At 33.5% G+C, this 13,616-nt stretch overlaps 1 protein-coding gene across 1 annotated transcript; it reads right to left on the bottom strand.

The window, feature by feature from the left end:
• Window positions 1–4,487: 4,487 nt before the first annotated feature.
• Window positions 4,488–9,443, bottom strand: LOC127730434 (uncharacterized). Its single transcript, XM_052238852.1, has one exon. The coding sequence runs from the start codon at window positions 9,369–9,371 to the stop codon at window positions 7,101–7,103; it is 2,271 nt and encodes a 756-aa protein (XP_052094812.1). The 5' UTR covers window positions 9,372–9,443; the 3' UTR covers window positions 4,488–7,100.
• Between the last annotated feature and the right edge of the window lie 4,173 nt (window positions 9,444–13,616).

The raw sequence follows: 13,616 nt of genomic DNA on the forward strand, positions 1-13,616 counted from the left end.
GTTTAAAAATAAGAAGATGCGGTATAATCACCAACGAGGAAACTCTCATCCAGAAACCAAATGACTTAGAGGTAAGCAACTATAGGTCACCTTACGGTCTTCAACAATGAGCATAGCATATACCACGCAGCAAGCTTTTAAAAGCCACGAAATAACAAATGCAAAACAATTCAAACGAGAAAATCATCGGCCTGAAACATGTACAAAATAATAAGCGAAATACAAATAAAATATACAGTAACAAACGACAACAACTGAATTAAAGGACAGGAACAGGCACATACAGAATGTGGTTGGGTTAAACATGTTTGTGGGTGACCAGCTCTCTCTTTTACCTGGGGCAGTGGTGTAACAGCACAATATAAGAACAAGCTATAAAATTCAGTTGAAAAGTGCTCAACTCATTAGATCGATACGAAGAACAAACTAAACTAACAAAAGACACTACATGTAAGTACAGATCTAATAATACATGCACTTACTGAAAGCTAGTTTAAAGCCAATAACAACTAATATAAAATAATGTACATTTGTGTAATTAAGACTAAAATTTGCAGTTTTTCGATATGATTTGAAGAAATTTTGAAAACTGATATTCAACGCGCTAGTTTAAAACGTCATACTTTTAAATTGTCTAATTATGGTAAAATGTTTGATGTAAAAGTGGTTTTGGTAAATAGTCGTTATTAAATGCAATTGTATCTTCTTTGATACAGATATATATATATATATATATATATATATATATATATATATATATATATATATATATGATGCAGCATTATTTAATATAATTGTTTAAATTATTGTCACTTATACCGGATACTATAGAGTTAAGAGATTTTGATCTGCAATTTTTTTAATTAATGATTCTTTTGATATTTTACAAGTGGCATTCAAAGAAGAGGATTGAGGGTACAAACATAATTACTCTAAAGCCACTATCCTGTCCCAGTAATCAGTGAATGTCAAGTTTAATGTTAATGTTTATATTCTTACAGTGAACAATTGATGTTGATATTTGATATTTGTTAGTCTATGTTAAATTTAATTACTACCCTTCACTCGCTCCGACATTGAGCTTAACATAAGATGAAGACCCATGGCTATCGTTAAAGACCATTGACCATTTATTTAAGAGGTATTTTGGACTTTTGTTTCATTTGGTTACTTAACCAGCATATTTTAATTTATATTTTTGGTTGATTTAAAGTAAAGACAATTTGAATGATGATAGCTGTGATGAGTAGAGCAAAGTATACATTATTCATTTGATCTGACACAAGCGAAATAACTCTACTATTCATAAAAGAGTAATATTGCGCAAAAGCGAAAACTATTTTAAAAACAATACTCAAAAGTTGTATATTAAAATATTGAAAAGATTAAACAGATAAAATGATACCGACATGTACATGTAACATTTAGAAAAAAACCCAACATTTTATTAACATTTAACTCTTTTAAAATAGGTATAGAAAACACCAGACAACATTTCATATTCATCAATAAGCCTCGTTATAAACACTTTAGCAATCCTTCAAAGTTAACACAAAATTCTGAATGTTGACAATTTCATAACCTATGGAAAACAAATATACAAAAATACATTCAAACCACCATTCTTAAAGAGTATGAAATAAAACCCATAGTCAAATCCGTGTAAATTTTGATATCAGGCAAGCGTGATGTCCAGTCCTTGCCAAAGTCAAATGGAATCGAAAGATTTCAATATATAAATTGATGTACTGAAGGTCATTGAAACTAACACTTAAAAATGTTTAACCATAAAGATTTCATAGAAACGTTTAACAAAACATTTTTAGCGAAAAAGTGGAATATTTTCAACATTTTATATCATCAATATGATAAATCGCTTGTAAAGGTTCACATGGTAAAGGTAAGTGAGCTGCCATACATGCCCTATCCTCCGTAAACTTTGAACGTTAATTCTGTCCTATATGAACATCGACCCAATATTCGAGCTTGAAACTTTGTAGCAAGCTTTAAATGAGTACTGTAGACAGATCAGTGTTATATCTGTATAACAAGAACAATACCGGGTCTGGACCTGCGTCACCTCATGCAATTGACTGAGGTAACATGTATACCGGAGCATAACTTATTATTCCCAGACCAAATGTTTCACTTCAATTGGAACCATGAAAAGTTTGATGAAAATTTTCCTTGTACAGTGAGTGTTGTAAAATCTCAAGCTATCCGCAAACAGGAAGTGGCTACCCGGCAGATGTAAAAAATGCTTACTCACTACATCTCAATATTATCAAGCTGCAGACCAAAGGCTTAATCATTCCCTTTCCTAGAAGCCAAGAAAACTTTGACGAAAGTTTTCTTGTACAATGAGTGTTGTAAAATTTCAAACTATCGGTATACAGGAAGTGGCTACAGGACAGATGTAAAAATTGCTTACTCGCTAAACTCAACATTATCAAGCTGCATACCATATATTAAATCATTCCCTTTCATAGAAGCCGTGAAAACTTTGACGAAGACAAAAGTTACTTTTGGACGGACGGAAAGTCGAACTGACAGACAGACGAAGTCGAGCGGTAACTAGACCTGCTGCTTTCGACTTCGGCGACGCAGGTTAAAATAAGGAAATGAGGTTTGATTGTTAATAAGACAACCATCACACGGAGACTAAATGACGAGGATGTAAACAACTAAAGGTCACCGTACGGCCTACACAAAAGAGAAAAACACATACCGTACGGCCTACACAAAAGAGAAAAACACATACCGTACGGCCTACACAAAAGAGAAAAACACAAACCGTACGGCCTACACAAAAGAGAAAAACACATACCGTACGGCCTACACAAAAGAGAAAAACACATACCGTACGGCCTACACAAAAGAGAAAAACCCATACCGTACGGCCTACTACCGTACGGCCTACACAAAAGAGAAAAACACATACCGTACGGCCTACACAGAAGAGAAAAACACATACCGTACGGCCTACACAAAAGAGAAAAACACATACCGTACGGCCTACACAAGAGAGAAAAACCCATACCGTACGGCCTACACAAAAGAGAAAAACCCATACCGCATGGCCTACACAAAAGAGAAAAACCCATACCGTACAGCCTACACAAAAGAAAAAAACACATACCGTACGGCCTACACAAAAGAGAAAAACACATACCGTACGGCCTACACAAGAGAGAAAAAAACATACCGTACGGCCTACACAAAAGAGAAAAACACATACCGTACGGCCTACACAAAAGAGAAAACCCATACCGTACGGCCTACACAAAAGAGAATGCCACACATACCATACGGCCTACACAAAAGAGAACAACACATACCGTACGGCCTACACAGAAGAGAAAAACACATACCGTACGGCCTACACAAGAGAGAAAAACACATACCGTACGGCCTACACAAAAGAGAATAACCCATACCGTACGGCCTACACAAAAGAGAAAAACCCATACCGTACGGCCTACACAAAAGAGAAAAACACATACCGCACGGCCTACACGAGAGAAAAACCCATACCGTACGGCCTACACAAAAGAGAAAAACCCATACCGTACGGCCTACACGAGAGAAAAACCCATACCGTACGGCCTACACAAAAGAAAAAACACATACCGTACGGCCTACACAAAAGAGAAAAACCGTATCAGAAACTATAGGTTTCCCCACATGAAAATAGAAAAGAAAATTAAGGCGACATTAGTTTACCTATGTTTAAATCTCGTATATTGATTAGGAATAATAGACAAATCAAGGTGACAAACAAACACTGAGTGAATCGTATGAACTCCAAATGGAGCAATCGAGACCGAGTGTGTCGACAGGGTGAGCGTATCCTGCTTTGCATGTAAAACAATTCAAACGAGAAAACCAATGACCTGATTTATGATAAAAAAATAAACGAAAATCAAATCAAACAGCAACCAACGACAAAGCACTGAGTGTCAGGTTCCTAACTAGGGTCAAGCACACACAGAATGTGACGGGGTGAAAAAAACATGTTTACGAGCGTTCTAGCCTCATCTTACTTAGGACCGTGGTACAACAGCACAACATTGAGAACAAACTGTAAAAATCGGTTGAAAAGGATCAAATCAGCACGAATCATTGTTTTTTTTTTTTTTCTTTTTTTCTGCATTCACAATAAGATCTTGGTGTAAATTAGATACACCCATTCGGGCTAACGCTCGCAAGGTGTATCTAATACTGTACATATGAATGAGTGTTTCTTTCTATAATTTTATAGGGTTGTAAAAAGTGTTGCACGTGTGCACATTTTTAACATGAAGGGAGCTTTCACACCCCAATAAAATTACAAAAAAACATTCAATTCTTGATAAATAAGCACGAAATCGATTTGTAACTTGCTATAGAAAGTTGGAACATTTGCTTCGGTTAAATTCCAACAATTGAAAAGGAATAAGCAAGTTAAGAACTCTAAATCTCTTTATTCTAAATTTCTGTATTAAACTCAAAGTGTTATTGAAAGTCGGTATTCAGTAAACAAATTACATAAACACTTGTTCTAGTGAGCTTTTCAAATCGAATATATAACAAAATATACACAGATATATACAAAAGTCATGCAAACAACACAATTTTAAACGTATAATATATGGTAAGATAACAAATACAAGCATGTCAAATAAAATCTCTGTATAACATGGGATACATGACTGAATATGACATACAAAGGACCTTAAAGATGGAGTAATACAGTTTAGACATATTTGTTAGTGTACGTCACTATCCAGATTAAAACAAAAATGTTTCACGTGTATTCATGCAAAAGTTTTCGAGATATTTGAACTTGAAGGGAGCTTGCAGAAATTTAATATTAAGTTAATAACCTAACGACCACTCAAATATACGTTTCCTCATAAAATATTTTTTGTAATGATAATCTTTATTGAAAAAAGTAACACCCTGACGGGTTAAATTACAAACATTACTTGTACACAAGAAACATACAGCACATGAAAAATGTTCTAAACAAGTCAAGTTAATGTTAAAAATATATATATTATGCACACTCGGAATTGAATTTTTTAACCTTTTCTTGAAATAACCAAAATATGACATTTTTATAAAACTTTTGCATTTTTGTCCAAAAAAGACAAAATCTAGAACAAGTACCCTGTATATAAGTTGCTGTTCCTCTGAAAAAGTTAGTTTTGCATTAATTACATAAAAAGTAAATAACACTTTATAAATATGGTGCGTCCGAAACACTTTCTGGATTTGCCTTTATCTTGAACGCTCAAATTATGATGCTAACTACATAAGCTCAGATCCAACAGGGATAAAGACCGCGTATCAAACCTTAAGATTTACAAACGATGATTTTAAAAATTATGATGAATGTATAGCCAACCCCTTATAATAATAATCACTATCCCTGTAATACAAATTCAGTCAATCTCTAAGATCTAAGAAATATATCAAAATAGGGAGATATGGTATGATTGTCAATGAGAAACTATCTACATGAGACCAAAGGGTGTGTATAGGCAACTTTAAGTAACTGTACGGCCATCAACAATGAGCAAAACACATACCGTAAAGTAAGCTATAAAAGACCTCGGAATGAAAAATTGTGAAACACAAACGAGTAAACCAACACCCTGATTTACGAAAAAAACAAAAACAAATATGGAAGATAGTAACCAACAACAACTACTGAATCACTGGGCTTAGGATAGACACAAAATGTGACATTGTTTTATGTTTGTGAACATTCATCCTCCTTCGGACTTAGGATAATGGTGTTGCAGTACACCATAAAAACAAACTGTAAAAATCAGTTGGAGAGGGCTTGACTCATCAGATCGGCACACAGCTAAAAAGAAAAAAACTTACACAAAGTCAAAAGGCGAAAGACATTAAGTCCGATATAAGAGTACTCACAGTTACTGAAGGTTAGACCAAATTTAAAGTCAATTACAAACGCCATAAACAGTTTTGCAATGCCAAAAATTAAATATCGTCATATAAATATACTTTTGAATTATATAAGGATTTCTGACGCAGTTTGGATGATTGATTGCTATTTGCTTAACGTCTGGCGGAAAATATTTCATGCATGTTCAGGAATAGTTAACAATAAATACAATGGGTACGTACTGTTATAAGGGTCGACCACGATGAAGGGCAGGAAATCTGGACTGCCACTGGAAAATGAGGGTATATTGGATGGGGACAATAATGTAGACTTGCAACAAGCCGTCTACATGGTAAAAATCGTACTTAGAAAATAAACACTTGTATTACATGATTAGTTCTAAACGTGTTTAGGATTATGTCTAATATCTAAAAACATTTCTTAGTAAGCACATTAAATGTAAACATGTCTTGAATATAAACACTTTTAAATGTGTTTTAGAATTAAAGTGTTTAGGATTTAAAAACTAATTTCTAAGCTAAACAAGAGCCTAAACACAATCCTAAACACTTTCTACAATCTAAAAAAAGGAATACAAAATATGTTTAGAATTGTGTTTAGGATGTAAACACCATTTTTACAGTGTATGAATCCCTCAAAGTGTTGGTAAAAGGGTTCATAACGTGCAGAGCGCATGGTACTCTCTGTACACGAGGTGTTGGATACAACGTCCCCATTCAGAACGGACGTGGCTGTGTATTTATACATCCCGCACAACTTACAAACGGACGTCCCATTTGTAAAACGTGCTACTGCCGGCCGAAAGAAGATCAAAACTGGACATAATTCTATTCCCCAGTCACCCTTTGGTTTAAATGAGTTTACATGAACTTGCTGCATATGAAAAATGTAGAATTTGCATTATCTTCTTTAAAAGAGAGATGTTTAGGAGTGAAAACATTCATAACTTATCAGTCTTACTTGTAATAGGGTTTTAGTTTTTGTTGAGAATGATCGAAAGAGAATTGACAGAGGATTAACACACTCATTCGTGTTAAAGGATCTTAATTTGAACCCGATAATTGACGGATTACATAATATGGGCGTCTTATAATCATCACAAGTATGGGGTTCGGCATTTACAGAGTCAAGATGTTATATAAATGATGCACTATTTTGTGGGGCGGACTTTCACTTCGTTCCTTTATATTCGCATGTGATAGAAGTTGTCGACTGTTTGTCTGATTTTATGTTTCCTTACTTTATTATTGATTTTTGGAGTAAAAACACGGTGAACAAGATTTGGTAGGATCGTAATTAACAATATACTTATCACATGAAATATTTCATGTTTTTCGTCTGTTTCTTGAACATCAACGAATCTAGAAACATATATTATGGAAGCAAAAACTAAAAATGTCATAATACAAATCTGAATTACTGTCATAAAAATGGCGATGTGAAGAGGGCGATGTTTTCGTACAACATACTCATATAAATCTCTCTGAATACCAGGAAGCTTGTTTTTCTCCCTTAACTGGTCCTGCTCATAAGAATTATGTTCTCCTATCACAACCATCTCTTGTTTAATTACAACTGTTGACTCAGATAAGTCAGTGACCTGGGTCTCCTTCCTTTCGGACTTTTCAGCCTTCATATGTTTCACTGCTTTGATAGTTTGATGCAGCAGTTCAAAGTAATCCTTTTCAATTTCTATGATTATATGATAGATGAAAAATAATAACATAATGATTGAGTAAACAAAACTAAACGAAAAATTTGGAAATATAACAATTGACAAGTAAACAAAAAATATAATTTTGGCCAAAAAGTTAAAAGATTCTGATATAACAATACATGACATGAACAAATAATACACCAAACATAAAGGAGAAAATATCATAAAGAAAACTTTTAACACTTGATGTCTATCTAGAAACTGTCTGTTAAGATACATGGTATAACCATTAACCGTTGTGGTGAGAAATTTAAAAATTGGAATGCCATAGTATAAAATACATAGTATTATTTCAGTAAAACAAATCACAACATAAAACAATAGTAGAAACACAAATATTAAATACTGAATACACTGATTTGATGGCACGGCTGTATAAACTCTTAACATCAATTGTTTCCATCGCTTAACAATAAAGTTAACTACAAATTGCCAAAATGTTGGATTGATAAGCATAAAAATATTAGCTTTCAACACTGCATGAACCTTATGATATCCAATCTTGTTGACACATGATTTTAGAGACAATTCTTCAATTGTTACTATGTGTAATCGCAAAAGTGTCCACCTACCATTTCCATCGGAAGAAATGCCTTTTTCAACAGCATTACCGAGATCTCTAGGAAGTGCAAGAACTATGATTCCAATCATCAGATATGTTAGAAGAGCTACAAATGGACCTCCAATCATCGGTAGAAACAAGGGATGACAGTCTACAATTCCACCTGCTATACTTGCAAATCCGAATGGTATTTTAGCTTTAACTAGTGCCGGCACAAGTTCGGGCCACCCGAAATGATACATTAAGATTTCAGCGTATATCGCTATAGGTGCTGCAAAGACAAAAATAACTCTTCTTATTCTAGATGCTGTTACTGGATGTTTTATTCCTAAGCCAAACATTCCTAGTACTAACTTAGAAAATGTAACTGGGCTTCTATTTTGTAGATAAAGCCATTCATCCTTATCCGAATCTAAATCTTCATATATGTTTAATTTGTCCTTGAACTTGTTGCCGGAATCCATTGCACGTGCACTAAATTTCATAAGCAAAATAGGAAAGAAACAAAAGAAAACGATTCCAACGTAATATGGTAATACTTGGTATCCGTTCCACTTCATATTGTATTCATCTTCGCATGATATCCCCTTCTCGTCTTCTTGACAACATCGAAACCCAAACATTGCATATGGAAGCCCAAAGTATATCCTCATTGTGTACCATATTGTATCCCGGACACCCTTATATTCCTTTATGTAACACCACTTTAAACTGTGGTTATAGTGAGACTCTTTAGATGGGATTTGAATGTTTGTTAACAAAGCCTCCGTTATACCGCAGTCTGTGTTCGTATTCCCTATTAAAACGTCACATCCAGGGGGATTCACAGTAATATTAAGTAGAATGTCAGACAGTGTTCTTGAATCTAAAAATCCGAACGAATAGAGGAAATAATCAACCGGCCAAGCAGTGAAAAAATCGCCTCCATATTTCCCCCGAGTTGTCATTATCCAGTCAGTTGGTAAAATTGTATCATTTGTAGATTTGACTGCCGATTCAAAATGTAATCTTATCTTAGCAGATAGACTTTCCGTTTCTCTAAATTGTGATTTCAAATGATTTGCAGAGTTACCATCGATGCTAAAATTACATGTGTTAAGATTCGAAGGGTTGCAAACTGTTTCGCTTGTAATGCTTTCTACCCACAAAAAAATAAACACCACTGAGAGTTTCATATTTATCTATAAGTAAAAATGTAAATTACTTAAAACATATTCGTATCATTTAGGTAACATGTATAGGTAAATAATCGGTCTGACGGATTTTTATGAAATTTTTGAATTGCCTACAACTAGAGTATGTAGAAACTGCATGTGAATAGGTACACACATGTAACTTTTTATACTTTCCGTGATAAAAGGAAATTGAAATTAATAGATCATTGATAATCTCTCATAATAGCTTGTGATATTTTCTTGTCACTTTTCTATTGTTATAAACTGTATATCGACTACAGGATGATTTTATATATTTTATCTTTTGGGTCGCTTTTTTATTGATGTACAAATGTACATGTATGACCAAAATTTTTATTTAAAAAATGTGTTCTAACACATTTTTTTTGCCTACTAATTTTAACCTTGTTATATTGCCTTAAACTTGCAGTTTGTTGGATTCCGTATTTACAGTGTTCAAGTACGTGTACGATCTTTATGTTGTTCATTGAAAGAGCTAAACACTTGCTTGTGGTTAATACCGGAACCAACATGTTTGGCTTTGAGTGTTCCTGGTGAAGATCAATTCAGATATGCGCTTCGGATGCATGAAATTAGAAATATTATTTTAGTTTTAAAGCAATCTGAAAGGGTGTGTTGCTGCCAATTAGGAGAAAAATTGTCATTTTGATTGATTGATTGATTGATTGATTTATCTATTGTTGCTTGATTAAGGTCTAGTAGCAAATATTTCATACATGTACATACTATATTCAAGAAGGGATCAAATTAACCATGAACAATAGGTAGGTTCTGCAGAGTAGGTCGACAAGGATGGAGGACGGGAAATTTGTTACTTGGAAATAAGAGTAAACATTTTCCATATGATTTTTATAGTTTGTTATTATGTAGTGCTGTTACCCCACTTTACCATGTTAGAGGGAGAGTGGAGCGCTCGCAACTTTCTGTATGTGATGACCCAAGTAAGGAACCTGATAAGATAACCCACGCTACGAAGTAGTAGGTGGTGTATAGTTTTTGACCCGTCCGTCTGTCAGTGATTTTCTTTTCCGGATGCTATATTTAAACTCAAATACTTTACACCGGATTGCAACCTTACTTGTGTTTCTTTTACACTAACTTTATTTGGTCTCTGATGGAAAGTTGTCATTTGCAATCACATCACATCTCCTTATTTTCATAGAGGCAGGAATTTATCCTTGCACCAGGCAACCTATGTAACCTTAAATGAGTTGTTGCAAGGGTTATTCAACGTGCTGATAGCGTTACACTCATCCGACTTGGGCCGTCAGATATTACGTCTCCATTTCAACATGGCTGTGTATTTATTCATTTTGCACAGTCAAAAGGGCTCCCCAGTTTAGCAAGGATTTTTGTATAGACGGGAGAAGTCCGTTGATGTCCATACTTCTGTACCCCCGTCAGTCATTGAGCCTTATAATAATAAATGCATAGCTGTTATAATTATGAGTGTATGTTATATCAGACATATTAAAACTATAAGATCACAAACAATCCAATTAACAGACAACATTATATTGAAAGATTTTGTATAGATTATGCATGGAAACCCCAATTTTGTGTGATAAAAAGAAAACTACACCATAGAATTTTAAGACAAAATATGAGAAGATAGCTCTAAGAATATGCTTTAAGATAAGAAAAAGAAAAAATGGGGTCACCTGACTCGTTTTTTTGCTACATAATAAAAGAGGTAAATTCACAACACATTTTATTACAAAAGTTACTTTATATGAGTTATCTCCGCTTACGTGGCAAAGTTGAAAAAAATGAATCACACACAAATATTCTGTTTTTTTGTTGTTGTAAAATACAGCCGTAAAATATGATAAATAAAATGAAATTGAGAATGGAAACGGGGAATGTGTCAAAGAGACAACAACCCGAGCAAAAAGCAAAAAAAAAAAAAAAAAAACAGCCCAAGGCCACCGATGGGTCTTCAACACAGCGAGAAAATCCCTCAACATAAGGCAGGCTTCAGCGGCCCCTAAATAAAAATGTGTACTGGTTCAGAGAAAATGGACGTCACACTAAACTCCGAAACATATAAATAACACATAATTTTCAATGTCAACATGAAATGTCTTAAACATGAATTACGTACTACTCTCGAAATTTGCACATTTCATTAAATATCTAGACCAATTATTATGTGCTATTTCAAAATCCATGACGAAGGAAGACACCCCATCTACCTTAAACACCCATCAATCAATTAATCAATCAACTAGTAATATTTAAAACATTTGATTTGCCAACAGAGCAAAAAGCGCACTATTCACAAAATGTATACATACCATGTTCATTTTCTATAAGTAATTATCACATTAAATGCATTATTCTTGCAGTTTCAAATAAATAAAAATAGGAAACAGGTTTTCCATTGTCATCACTTAGGAAGGAAAAAGATCATTGCCTTATATAAGCGATTCAACAAACAGTCATTGAATAACTTCCCGAATAATTTGGTGCAGACCAATAAACATATATGTTCTATTTTGGGATATAGAAATTTAAAAAATATCTTTATTTATTTATTCATCGTCATGAAGAGCTTTGATACAAAATGTCGGTTTTTAAAGTAGTAAATTACTAATTAAATGAACAAATTTGAACATAAAATTATGTTATATAGATACAATTGCATAAGCGTTGATTCTTGAAAAAGAAACCATGAGCCCGGATGGCGAATGGTTTGTTTTTCATGAATCAACGCTTATCCATTGTATCTATAACTTAAACTATTGTGTTAATGTCTTTTCAAAATTAAAGCCTTTTTTTAATTAGAAGGTATTGTAAGTGAGTTTAAATAACCATGTTATCATGTTCACCGACGCATTAATAAATCTAAGATCACAATTAATTAGTTAGAAAAATACAAATATTACTTACACAACACGTCTGTCTTTAAATTATCAGGCATCTGAATATTATCTGTGTTTACATAATAAGACATATTCGAACTTATTTCTAGTAAAATTGAGAAAAGAAATTGGGAATGAGTTAAAGAGACAACAACCCGACCAAAGAGCATATATAAAGTATATAAAATTATAATAAGTATATTACCGAAATTTCTAGCAAGAAGCCTAATTCTAGGCACATCACGATTTACTGGCACTATAGGAATTTGCGAATACATTTCTAATATGTAGTAAAACAGATGAAATCATACTATATTTATAAAACAAAAATGGACAAATAGTATCATTTTCGTTTCAAACATGTGAAATAGCAGATAATAATCCAAAAAATAAACGGTAAAACTCGCTATTATTACAAATATATCCATTATAACATACAAAATAAGAAAAAAACAGAATAACTTAAGAATTGGGACAACAAAGAGAATACAGGGATTCGAACCTAAACCGACAAGTCCCTACCTGTAACACATTGATCTTAACCATGCTAACCTCGCGGCTACCAACTAATACTATACGACTGCCTATTATGTATATATAAAGGTACACGCCATGTGTGTCCGTTGTACCGATGTATATCATATGTTCATTTATATATATAAAATAGACATTTAAATTGTAACCCATTGGTAGTCGAGAGGTTTCGTCGATGTTTTGATGTCAGTCACAAACATAACCGATTTCAAGGAAGGGTTCGATTCCCAGTGAAGGCATATAAAAATTACAAAAATTAAAGGTAAGTTTTTAAATTAATTCCATTAGTGAACAGAAATCAGTAAATTAGCCAATTCAAACCTAATGAAATTAGACACACAAAGGAAACAATTGAATATAATTTGGTGAGTCCATTTCAGCGGCAGATTTAGGAAGCGTTGATTCTAGAAAAAGAATCCACGGTAAATGAATATGCTGACGTCACCACAATGGTTTAAGTTAGCTGATCAGAACATTAACATATTATATATATAATTTTCATTAAAAGAAAAGATTAAGTTTGTTTAATTAACAAGGCATTAGGGAACGACCATTTAACTTCAGTGGGGGTTATGGTTTTTTTCCAAAAAAATATTCTTATCCCCAATTTGATGAAAAAAAATATTGTGGTCAAGCAGCTGACAAAAGAAAATATTCTGAATCCAGATTTTCCCCATACCTAATAGTGTTAAATTTTGAAAAAAATAATTTGATTGATAGCGTCGAAAAACTAAATCAAAAATGTTTGACTCAGACAAAAAAAACATAATTCCCCTCCCCCTCCCCCTTGAAGTTAAATGGTTGCTCCCTTAGTCTAGTTTTTGTG

The sequence above is a fragment of the Mytilus californianus genome, unplaced genomic scaffold (assembly GCF_021869535.1).
Source record: "Mytilus californianus isolate M0D057914Y unplaced genomic scaffold, xbMytCali1.0.p SCAF_2, whole genome shotgun sequence".
Lineage (NCBI taxonomy): Eukaryota > Metazoa > Mollusca > Bivalvia > Mytilida > Mytilidae > Mytilus > Mytilus californianus.